The 12,493-nt window shown below is 33.1% G+C and overlaps 1 protein-coding gene across 2 annotated transcripts; it reads left to right on the forward strand.

Moving 5' to 3' along the window:
- On the forward strand, positions 1–10,233 carry LOC110614271 (alpha-amylase 3, chloroplastic). 2 transcript variants are annotated; one of them, XM_021755771.2, is made up of 13 exons: positions 1–353; positions 751–881; positions 1,085–1,139; positions 1,213–1,326; positions 1,443–1,563; positions 2,226–2,575; positions 3,416–4,074; positions 4,487–4,676; positions 6,312–6,418; positions 6,946–7,195; positions 7,626–7,748; positions 8,180–8,347; positions 9,665–10,233. In XM_021755771.2, the coding sequence occupies exons 1-13, from the start codon at positions 90–92 to the stop codon at positions 9,821–9,823; spliced, it is 2,691 nt and encodes an 896-aa protein (XP_021611463.1). In that variant the 5' UTR covers positions 1–89; the 3' UTR covers positions 9,824–10,233. The 2 variants fall into 2 exon arrangements, with proteins under 2 accessions (XP_021611463.1, XP_021611464.1); XM_021755772.2 differs by lacking the exon at positions 751–881 and having other exon boundaries at positions 54–353.
- The last annotated feature ends 2,260 nt before the right edge of the window (positions 10,234–12,493 follow it).

Genomic DNA, 12,493 nt, shown 5'->3' on the forward strand with positions numbered 1-12,493 from the left:
TTCTATAAATATCCAGAAAAATCTCTCCCTCGCTCCTCCATTATTCAAGCTCCACAGAAGAGAAGAGAACTTAGAAGAACGAAACTAGGATGTCGACCGTTGCCATTGAGCCTCTCTACCGATATTCCCCGAGAGAAAAACCTCTATGCCACTGCAGAGCGAAGATCCTGAAACCTTCTTCTCTGAATTTCTCTCCCAAGCTTCTCTCCAATGGCATCACCAGCTTCTGCAAATTCAAGCCCCATCGGGCCTATACAGTCAGAGCTAGCTCCACCGACACCGCTCTTCTTGAAACTTTTGAATCTTCCCCTAGCTTCTTCAAGGAGACATTTTCTCTCGCGCGAACTGAAACGGTTTCCACTTCTATTCTCCTTATACGTATTTGTAACATTAGCATAGACGTATACGCATACTTGTATTACATTTACATATACGTAGTAAGATCAGTATTTGATATTCCTTTTTGGTTTCTGGAAACGAAAATTGCTGATTTTTTTTTTTTGGTTACTTAGAAAAACACAGGAAATTAATTATTGGAGTTTCCTATAGCCTTTCTTTTTGTTTAATTGAGTTGATGATGAGGTCTTTTCCGCAGTTTCTTTAAGACAATCTAAGGAAGTAACCGAGTGTGATAGACTTATTGGATCAGTTCAGTTGTCTGTTCTGTTTATTTTAGACAAGTAGAACTGAAAATGTTCATTTCGGTCTTGAATATGATGTTGGCTTCATTTGTTTGACTCGGAATGGTAGGTTGAGGGAAAGATTTTCATAAGATTAGATAAGGACGAGGATCAACAGTGTTGGCAGCTTAGCGTAGGGTGTAGTCTTCCAGGGAAATGGATTCTTCACTGGGGAGTTTCTTATTTGGACGATGTTGGCAGGTTAAAATTCCCTTTGATATTCATAATTTTTTGTTATGTTTGTCATTTTTTAATTGATCTTCACAGAATATATATGGGTATTTGCTCTCTTCTTCTTCTTTTGTAATTTATTTTCCTGTTTTTTCTGGATTTCTTTATTTCTTCTATTTTCCTTTGTTTTATCCGTAAGATATTTTCATAATGCACTCTTTCATATCTTGCAGTGAATGGGATCAACCTCCTAAAGATATGATACCCCCTGGTTCTATTCCTGTAAAGGTAATGATCATTGACTTCTAGTAATCCAGTCTTACATTTGAAGCACAAAAATTAAGTATAAATGGTTTTTCAGGACTATGCAATAGAGACACCATTAAAGAAATCCTCAGAGGGACAAGTATTTCATGAAGTGAAGATTAATTTAGATCCTAAAAGTTCAATTGCAGCCTTAAACTTTGTTTTAAAGGTTTGACTTCAACATTTAGCAGGTTGCTAGTTATTATGTTAGATATTCTTATTTATATATATGTTAGCTTATCCCTTCTCTTATCTTTCCATTTTGTTGTGATTGTGGTGTTACAGGATGAAGAAACTGGTGCTTGGTATCAGCATAGGGGAAGAGATTTTAAAGTGCCTCTTGTGGATCATCTTCTCATTGATGGCAATGTAGTTGGAGCGAAGAGAGGCTTCAACATATGGCCAGGTTGTAGACATCATCACCTGATCCAGTTTACATCTTTCTGATTTTCTTCTTTGTTTGAAATATATGGGTCTGTTTTGATAATATTCACATGTTGCAAGTTTATGCACCTAAAAAGGTTTCTAAGAAGCACCCTAGTAAAATATATGCTTTGCTAAAGGCCACAAATTTGCATAACCACAAAGTTGTGTTAAAGAGAGGCATATTCTGGACATAAACTAGCAACCAAATGGTATATTGAGTTGGGGGACATAGTTGACTATAGTCTGTAGTTTAGAATCAGAGCCTGTTAGATTTTGTTTTTCATAGAATTCGAAATCTTGTACACTTTTTACTCAATGGTTAGTCTGTTAAATCTGAAATGTAAACTGTACCCGACATCCAGTTCTTCTGAATTTTGAAATGTAAATTTTTGAAATTTGGCGCAATTACAAATAAATGAGAAAAACGGAATCAGATGGCTTAATTGTGGCTAAGTTGTAGATCCAACTCACCGTTACTATTTTGGGTTGGAAAGATGGACCATGACTAGGTTGTCTGTTCATCTCTGTATTATTTCCTTTCTTCTTCATTATAGTCTGTTCCTCTCTACTGTCTCTCCTTTCTTCTTCATTTTATATTTACTCATAAAAACTAAGGCTTGTTATACCTGTCCTCAATCCTAGGGGCTTTCCTTCCTAACATGCTTCTCAAAGCAGAAGAATTGCCTTCTAAAGATCAAGATAGCAATAGTGATTCCAAAGATGCAAAACAAGAAAATAAGCATGTACAAGGGTTCTATCAAGAGCAGCCTATTACTAAGCAAGTTGTAATTCAAAACTCAGCCACTGTTTCAGTTACAAAATGCTTCAAGACTGCTAAGAATCTTCTTTATTTAGAAACTGATCTACCTGGTGAAGTTGTTGTTCACTGGGGAGTTTGCAGAGATGATGCTAAGAATTGGGAAATTTCAGCTGGCCCATATCCGCCAGAAACAACTGTATTCAAGAACAGAGCTTTACGAACGCTATTACAGGTGTAGAATTTGCATCTCCCAAGAGAACTTATATAATGGATTTAAAGTCATTCTGGATGTCTGATGATGTTATTCTTGCTAGTTAAATGTGCATTAAAAATTTGAAACATCTTTACTTCTTCTGGATACATATATTCTAAGCTAGTTAAAGAATCTATGCTACTGTTTTCACTTCTTCTTTCTTCAGAAAAAATTTATAATCCATTGAAATTCTTGCTACAACAGTTTCTCTGAATTGCTAAAAAATGAGAACTGCACAAGCATTCACTAAAGCTCTCTTGGCACTATGGCTTATTATCCTTTTCTGTGAAGCCTAGGATATGGTTTGAATGGACCTGCAAGGGATTGGATGTTAGGAAGATGTATTTCTCAGCAACCACAAATAAATTTCAAAAACAAAATTGCTTATTGAGAATAAAATGATGGTGTCAAGGATGCAACTTGTTGGCTATGTGGGTGATTGTTCTTCTTTCTAGTTTCTACTTGCTATTTGAAAGTCATTTTTATTTTTATTATATGGTATTTGCCTTATATACTCACTAGTTTTTTTTTGGAAATATGCATTTTAGAGGAGGATGTTGTAGTCATGCATCTGTTGAACATGTATGAATAAATATATTTCCCATGAGACCACCTGCGAGGGCTAGTTGAAACTTGAAAGCAGTGCTTGCTTGTGATAACTTTTCATGTTGCTATTTTCCTTCTACTGATATGCTTTGTTTGACACTTCATATTTGATGCCTCCCTAGTGTTATTTAAACCTCAGGTCTTGAATCAATCAGGTTCAAATAGTTATTGTTTGATTTTTAATTTTATTTGTGGGGGTTTTATTCTCTGCAGCCTAAAGATGGTGGAGATGGATGTTCAGGGTTATTTACTTTAGGCAAAGAATTCATTGGCTTTCTTTTTGTTCTGAAGTTAAATGAGAACACCTGGTTGAAATGCAAGGAAAATGATTTCTACATCCCCCTCTCAAGTTCAATCAGCTTTCCTGCTCAACCTGGACAGCGACAATTTGAAGGTGTACCAGTATCTGAAAAGACTGAGGAAGCAAATCAAGAAGTTTCTCAAGTTCCATATACTGATGATATAATTAATGAAATAAGGAACTTAGTACATGACATTTCCTCTGAGAAGAGTCGGCAGACAAAAACAAAAGAAGCACAAGAAAGCATTCTTCACGAAATTGAGAAATTGGCTGCTGAAGCCTACAGTATATTTAGAACCTCTATCCCTACTTCCACAGAAGAAGCTGTTTCAGAATCTGAACCCCAAGAGACTCCTACTAAAATTTGTTCGGGGACAGGCACAGGGTTTGAAATATTGCTCCAAGGCTTTAACTGGGAATCTAATAAATCTGGAAGATGGTATATGGAACTCAAAGAAAAAGCTTTAGAAATATCTTCCCTTGGATTTACTGTGATTTGGTTGCCCCCACCAACAGAATCTGTGTCACCTGAAGGATACATGCCAAAGGATTTATATAATTTGAATTCCAGGTAGTCGCTGTAAATTTATGAAATGCATAATTATTTTTCATGGTCTTCATATATTTATTTATTTGCTGCTATTTTTTAAGGGAGATATTTTAAAGTATGGAATAAATAATAGCAAGGGATCCAAGTTAAGTTGATCAAATGATCCTTTTGCATTTGCTCTCTCTCTCTCTCTCACACTCTTTTTCTTTTTCTTTTCCTCTTAACGTAATGACTAGCTTTTAAGAATAGCATATGCCCTTTTGTGGTTGGCAACTACATATTTCTTCTTCCATGAAATTTTATTGTTTCCCATTCACTGGGAAATAAGGTAGTTTCTTTGAAAAAATTCTCCTTGTACTTCATATTTCTTTTTCCGTGTAAATGATGCATCATCAACTGGTGACACCATTAACCTCTGTGGCATTTATATTAGATATGGAAATATCGATGAGCTTAAGGATCTTGTGAGGAGTCTACATGAAGTGGGTCTTAAAATTCTTGGAGATGCTGTCTTGAACCATCGTTGTGCACACTATCAGAATCAAAATGGTGTATGGAATATATTTGGTGGTCGCTTAAATTGGGATGATCGCGCCATTGTTGCAGATGATCCACATTTCCAGGTACCGAAATGTTTGAAAGTCCTGAAATCTGATATCTATCTGTTTTGCTAGACTCAGCAGTCGGAATCAAGTAGCTTAAAGGATAACATGTTTATTAATTTTATGCAATGTACATTACTTCATGCAACAATGTTGGGGGTGGAAAAACTGCTATTGTGTCATATCTGCATAGACATGGCCCCTTTGGTGTCTTTCGTCTTAATTCCATTACTAACCTGGAGAAAAGGAAAAGGAATATAGGGACAGCTTAAATAGGTAAAAATTGAAAAGATACCTAAATATAAAATTTCTCTGCTCATAACAAATTATTTTCATAATTTTTGGGATGTGTACTTTATCCTAACTAAATTTCATTTGAATACTATTTGCACACGCACAAAAAAATCTTACATTTGATTGTTTCATCTTCAACTGTTTTAGTATTTGATGCCTAAAAGAACTGTTTTTGTTTTTTTTTTTTTTTTTTTTTTTTTTGTACAAATAGGAGAAGATACAAAAACACTTGCACCCAATGTGATGCTGCAGCTTATGATTGAATTGAACTGTCATGTGGATTACATGCTGACGAGTATGCTTTTCATGCAGTATGGGAAGTTGAAGATCTTAATATAGTTTAGGAATATTGTTCATTTAGAATTGGGAAATCTATGGGTGAAGTTTTTTGGAAGTTTATAATTATTAGATTTTATTGTTATTTCCTAGTTTATCTTATTCATAATCCTAATTTGATTAGTGTTATAAGCTCTACAAATAGGGTTAGTTTTCCATTATTCAGTAGCTTTAGACTTTGTGTGATGATTATATGATAATATTACAACCGAGAATATGTTCTATTGTCCCTTGAGTGTTTGTTCCCTTCCGGTGGTACAACAACTTCATTTACTGAATTCTCATTTTTTGCAGTCAATGATCAGATTTATGTAATAGAATACACTTAATTATTCTGGTACTCCTAAATTAGCCACTCTGATCTGGTATTCCTAGATTTCAATGGAATGTGAATATCAGGGCTCACTATTAGTGAATTTCTCCTTTGCTGATGCTTATTCAGTCCACACACATTCACAGCCTTGATTGAGTTGGAATTCTGTTTCTTAGCTATTGTACGGAAAATTGTCCCAATTGTTTTTTTCTGTGGTCATTTGACAAGAGTATGTGTGTTTGTTGCAACAAGAAAATATAAGTTGCAGATTCTGAATGTGATGTAGGAAGTGAACTATCCTGAGTCATCTAACAAAGACAGGGATCTGGATGGAGGGAGAAAAAGAAAAAGGAGCAAGAATGGAGTAATTAAATGAGCACCAGTGTAGCAACGCCTAACCTCTAATTGCATGAAAACTGTATGTCAAAACAATTAGAACTATCTGATTGACACGATAATCGCAATTGCATGGGTGACTAGTAATTTTGTTGTAGCGAGGAAAACTTTGCTTGTTGGCCTGATCTCTGCAAATATGCATGTTCTGTGCAGTTATGATTGAAAACCTACTTTATACTAAATGTTTCTTGGAAATGTTGTGGACTTGTAGCTTTCTGGAGTGTTTTCTTGTAGCTGAATTGATTATGCATAGTGGAATATGCATTACAATATGGTATGTTTTGCAGTATATTTAATCAGTTGTTTCTGTCTTGCAGGGTAGGGGCAACAAGAGTAGCGGAGATAGTTTTCATGCTGCCCCCAATATTGATCATTCTCAAGAATTTGTGAGGAAGGATCTCAAAGAATGGTTATGCTGGCTAAGGTTATCTTATTCCTTTCTTATAATATGTAAATGTAAATTTGTTCACACTAAAACTGAGTTTATGTTCCGAACAAAGAATATATGGGAGTCATCTTGATATCATTGCCCAAATTTGGTCATTTTGTCTTAGTACCATTTATTGTTTAGAGAAGTAAATTTGGTAATTTAGTCTTAGTACCACTTATTTGTCTCACTTCAATTGGGTATTGGTGTATTATATATGCATGATTTCAAATTTCTCCAGTTTTTCTAGCCTTTGTATGAAACAGGTTTGCTTAGCTCTCTGAAGTGATATATCATATAGTTTCAGTTCTCATGAGTTTGATATATTTTTTCTCGTGTGATTAAGTTTTCATGTTCTTCTTAATATTCTACCGACTGATCCATGGATCATATTGACCCTGGATTTCTTTCTTGTTTCAATTGAATCTGCTGTTGATATTTCCATGCATTAACTTTTGCAAATTTGCAGCTTTGAACCATTTCAAATCGTAACAGTTTTTCTGCTGGGTACGTTTGATATACAGGGATGAAATCGGATATGATGGATGGAGGCTTGATTTTGTCAGAGGATTTTGGGGTGGTTACGTCAAGGACTACATAGATGCAACTGAACCATATTTTGCTGTCGGAGAGTACTGGGATTCTCTCAGTTACACATATGGTGAAATGGATCATAATCAAGATGCACATCGGCAGAGAATTATTGACTGGATCAATGCTACTAATGGAGCTGCTGGAGCATTCGATGTCACCACTAAAGGGATTCTTCATTCAGTAAGTGCTCATTTAACAAATGAGTCAAGCCTGGACCTAAATTCAATGTTTTTTTTTTTCACCAAGCTTGATTTGACTAAAGCTCTTCTCGGCTCATTTTTAACTCCAGGTGGAGGAAAAGTTTTCTTACAGTTTGTAATTAATGCTTCATTGAGTTGAAGAGTATACCAAAAACGGGGTTTTATAACCATTATGGTGATTATTGTGTCAACTATAATATGCCATTAATGATCTTCTGAAATCTATATATCATGGAAATTCAACCATAAAGAAATGGCTATTAGATGAAGAGTGAGAACATAAATTTTTTGTCCTAATGGTCAAAGTGTTTTCTGCTTTTGCTGCATCATCCATTAAACTTGACCCTTTTCTTTTCAATTTGTTTGTCAGAAATGATATCATGTTTACAACAAATAATTATTTCATGTAGGCACTGGAAAGGTGCGAGTATTGGCGGTTATCAGATCAGAAAGGAAAGCCTCCAGGAGTTGTGGGATGGTGGCCATCTCGTGCTGTCACCTTCATAGAGAATCATGATACTGGTTCTACTCAGGTTTAAAATTCTTAGCTTCTATATAACTAATGAGACTGACTGTAAGCAGTGCGAAATTCTGAATTAATAATGAGTTTCAGTCTTCTGGTTCTCTTTATATCTTTCTGAGCTTAATCCTTAATCTTCAGTTGTTTCTAATTTCAGCTCCAACCAGGTTTACTTACTAGGATTCTAAAGGATTGTGTTGTTGTTATTATCCTTCAAATAAAATATACAAGGAGAAAACATGAAAAGAAAAAAGAGGAGAAAAGGACAGACGGAGAGAAAAGTACCTAGTAAATTAGATAATATTTGATGAGGGAAAGGAAAGTGATTAATGGACAAGAGCAGGAGAGGGGCAAAAAATGTCAAGTCTTGCTTTGGTGCTGCTGTCATAGCTGGACATGGTGAAGTTATCATGTGACTAAATTCTATTTCTCTTCTTCCTGTAGGGCCATTGGAGATTTCCTTATGGGAAGGAAATGCAAGGATACGCTTACATTTTGACTCATCCAGGAACACCTGCAGTTTTCTATGACCACATTTTCTCTCATTATCAGTCTGAAATTGCATCTCTAATATCTCTTAGAAACCGGAAAAAGGTCCAGTGCCGGAGTACTGTAAGTATCAAACGGATCTCTCTATTTTTTCATTGGAAAGTGCTATTATAATACTGCAGACAATTATCATGTTTGTTTTATTCTTTTTAATAGTTATTATTGACACCCTGCTTGAAATGATTCTTATGATAGAATTCAATTCAATTATCTTAAAGAATTCAATTCAACCAATAGGCTTTAACTCATTGGTGCTGTAGTCGTCTCTAGACATCTCTGGACCTAAGAGGTTTCAACCGCGGTAGGAGCCAATTGTAAAAAAAAAAGAAAGAAAGAATCAGTTCAAATGAATTCATACGGAACTTCATGTGTTTGGATACTTTTCTGAATGATAGAGTTCCATATTTTTCTTTATTACAAAAAATAAAAGTAATTTAAGTAGGAGTGTTTAACAAAATCTTCACTAATGAATTGAATTCTTGCAAATTTCATCACTTTTGACATGCAACTCATTCCTTTCAAAATGGTTTAGACTTCATTTGTAGTTATGTCATATGTAAGAAAAGAAAACTGTCAGACTACTTTCGGTCTAAATTTGTGTTTGTTTTAAAATGAATTCTTTTTGAAGTCAAAAGAATTGGTTTTTTTTGCTAAAGTTACCTTTAATATTTGGAAACTATAATTTTGTAGGAATTCAATTTAACTTTTTTGTCAACTCTCATGTTTGCAATGAATAACCTTCAATTTTTTTTAACTTAAAAATTTATTAGAAAAGAAATATAAATTATGCATGTGATCGTGGGAGAATTTATTGAATTTTTTCCTTGTAATTTTTTTTCCAAATGTCCAAACATTAAGAATTAACAAAGAAGAAATTAATTATATTGAATTCTCCTAGAATTTTATCAAATTTCCAAACAGGTAGTAATTTTTTAATTTAAAAAATTGAATTTTAGAAATTTTAAACTTTGCAAACATGAGAATTAATTGAATTCAATTGAATTGAGTTCTCTAGTACTTCAATCATTCAATCTCTTATAGGACATGTACTGGAAAAGAAATGGATCACATAATTCAAGTCTTGCATTTGTCACTGTTTTAATGTGAAAAAGAAATTTAAAGCATCCACCAAAGTGATCTTTGCATATGATTCCATATTATGCTTATTACTCTATTCTTAAACTGCTTACTGCACATCTTCATTGTTTCCTCATCTTGTATTCTCATTAACTACAATGTCCATACATAGTTGTCCATATTCATATTCGTGATACCTTTTACTAAGAACATAAGCTAATCTTTATTTATATGAACAAATCCCCAAGGGGAACAAAGGAAGAAGACTATATTGACTTCATGTACTGGTTTTGCTTGTTTAAGGTTGAAATTACCAAGGCAGAAAGGGATGTGTATGCAGCCATAGTTGATGAGAAAGTGGCGATGAAAATTGGACCAGGTCATTATGAGCCCCCAAGTGAATCTCAAAGATGGGTTTTGGCTGTGGAGGGAAAAGATTACAAGGTCTGGGAAGCATCTTAATGTTATTATTTACGTAGCAGAAGTGCATAAATTTAAAGCATCCACAGTGTAAGTACTCCACAATTCTATTTATCAAGCAAGTGGAAGAACTTCGAAACAGGATGGTCTACTCGTCGGAAACAGTTTTCTGGACCTGACATCCGATCCGGTGGTTAAGCGCGAGTATTTTGACTGAAGAGGCCACGTTGCACTCTACATATATGGTAATTTTGTAATATTTATACATGTTGAAAAGTTTTACGTTGTTGTAACATTTTCAAAATAAAGCTGCTTGAATTGTACTTGCTTAATTCCTGCAGAATTGTATGATAATAATCATTCATGTTGTGTATTGGATACATTATATTATTGAAATAATCATGATCTGATCAATCGGTATCGGATATATGCAAGTTTAGATTTTAATTTTAGGTTCCTGTCTTCCTGATCTTTCGATATTGGATATATAAGTTAGTTGAGATTTTAATTTTCCTTTTTGTTAATATTTAACACTAAAATTTTTCTTTAAAAGTATAATTATTTTCTGGATTTCTAAATATATTGTTCACACCAAGTGATACATTAATGGGTAAAGTGTATCGATCAATATTTATTCATAAATAATGATCGAATCCAGGAGTACCATTCTCGTGGTAAAAAGTATACATTTAACTCTGATTTTTTGTTATGGTTTTACAAAATTTAAATATATTTGGTCTTCTAAATATAAAATTTTCATTTGTTTCTTGAATCCCAGAACTGGAGTGGGTAACCATATCGAAGCATCTACACAGCAACGCTATTAGGATTATCTTGGATAATTCAGGTATCGAAGGAAGACGCTGCAAATCTGGCCAATCCACTTCCCACATGCTTGCTTCGCTTGCGGCATGCATTTGAAAAATTTTCTAACTGCATGCTGCTGTTTTAAATCCTATAAGAATGATGATATTTTTGAATGTTTAATTGTGGGGGGATTAACTTTTTTCCAACTGTGATTTTTTTAAAAAAAAATTATTTTAATAATTTGAATGAGTGAATTACCTTATTAATTTTTTTGATATTTAAATCATTGTGAGTAACTAATTAAGAGAATAATATATTTAATTATCAAGGTTATAAACTCTTTTATATAATATAGATATTGTTAAAAATATATGTTTAGAATTAATTGTTTTGGCAGAATTGACATCAATTAGCAATTCTGCTCCGTCGAATTTTGTAGCAGGATTGGTATCACTAACAATTTTGAAAACACTAATTTGGCAGCACATAATAGATAATTCTCTTTATTTGGTAAAAGTCAATTCATTGTAAATAAGGAGACCGAAGACCATAGACATAGACGAGAATTCTACGGACTAAGACAGTTCTGATAAGTTTGATGAGGAGATTGCAACCCGTTAAATGATGATGCTAAAAAAAGTTAAGAAACACTAAATATAACGTTGTTACAGGTTTCCTTCCTCTCAATAAGATGGATACCTCTAACAACACCCATGTTAATTTAACAGGCAACAAGCGACTCATTCCGTGAAAGGTCGGGATAGCCGAAAACAATGATCGTCCTGTGTTGGAACTACCAAGTACTCGACAATCCTGAGATAATTAATGTATTGAAAGATTTGGTTATTAGTTACAAGTTAGACATTTTATTTTTTATGGAAACAAAAACTTAGGTTTTGTATGAAATTTTTTTATAATTTTTTACATTTTAATGGTTGTTTCTCGGTCAATAGACAAAGATTGGGAGGAGACTTTTCGTCAATGTGGAAGAGTCATGTGTCTGTTTTTGTGGTTGACTTTTCTTCTAATTTTATTGATTCGATTGTTTCGGAAGGTAATATTTAATAGAAGTTTATTAGTTATTATGGGTTTCTAGAATCGCAACGATAACGTCAATATTGAAACTTTATTCAAATTTTATCTCGTAAAAGTTCTCTTCCGTGGCTTTATTCGAGAGACTTTCATAATTTATGCTCGAGAGATGAGAAAAAAGGATAAACATTTTTGTTAAATTATTTTATATAGGGGTTTGATTTTGAATAATTGTAAATTTTTGTTAGACTCTATAACTCATATTTCTGTTAAATGAATTCGTTGTAATACTACTCTATTTGCTCATACTTTAGTTAGAGAATCTATTAGGTATAATCGTTCCTCCATTTAGAATGATATCTCTTTTTATTTGATGAAATTTAATTGTATATTTGTTAGATGGGTTCATTGTAATATTAGCTCATACTTTGATTAGAAAATCTATTAAGTATAATTATTTTTCTGTTTGGAATAATATCCCTTTTTATTTGATAAAATTTTATTATTTCGATCAGTAGTTTACTTTTAAAAAATTAATTCTTTTATTTCTGTTTAAAATTAAAAATTTTGTATAAATATATTTTAATTGTTTTTTTTAATTATTATTTTTTTGAAATGAAAAAAAAATTAATTTTTATTAATTAAAATTTTTATATTTTTTTTAAAAAAGTGAAATCTTGTATTATTTTGTAATAATAAATTTGTTTTTTTTTAAATAAATTATGCTAAATAAAAGATTGTACAAATTTGATTTTGTAAGAAGATCCCACTTAACCCTCCCTATAGAATTTTTTTTAAACCTCTAGGGTGACTTGAAGCTTCTAAAACCTTTTTCCAATCCCCAAAGACAACAGGAATGGAAGGATCATTAAT

Source organism: Manihot esculenta, chromosome 5 (genome assembly GCF_001659605.2).
Source record: "Manihot esculenta cultivar AM560-2 chromosome 5, M.esculenta_v8, whole genome shotgun sequence".
NCBI classification, from domain to species: Eukaryota; Viridiplantae; Streptophyta; class Magnoliopsida; order Malpighiales; family Euphorbiaceae; genus Manihot; species Manihot esculenta.

Excerpts from the sequence above, each read along its gene's own strand:
- LOC110614271 (XM_021755771.2), top strand. The coding sequence starts at position 90 with ATGTCGACCGTTGCCATTGAGCCTCTCTACCGATATTCCCCGAGAGAA. Across the intron at positions 1,140-1,212 it reads CTGGTTCTATTCCTGTAAAG|GACTATGCAATAGAGACACC; the intron begins GTAATGATCATT and ends ATGGTTTTTCAG. Across the intron at positions 7,749-8,179 it reads ATGATACTGGTTCTACTCAG|GGCCATTGGAGATTTCCTTA; the intron begins GTTTAAAATTCT and ends TTCTTCCTGTAG.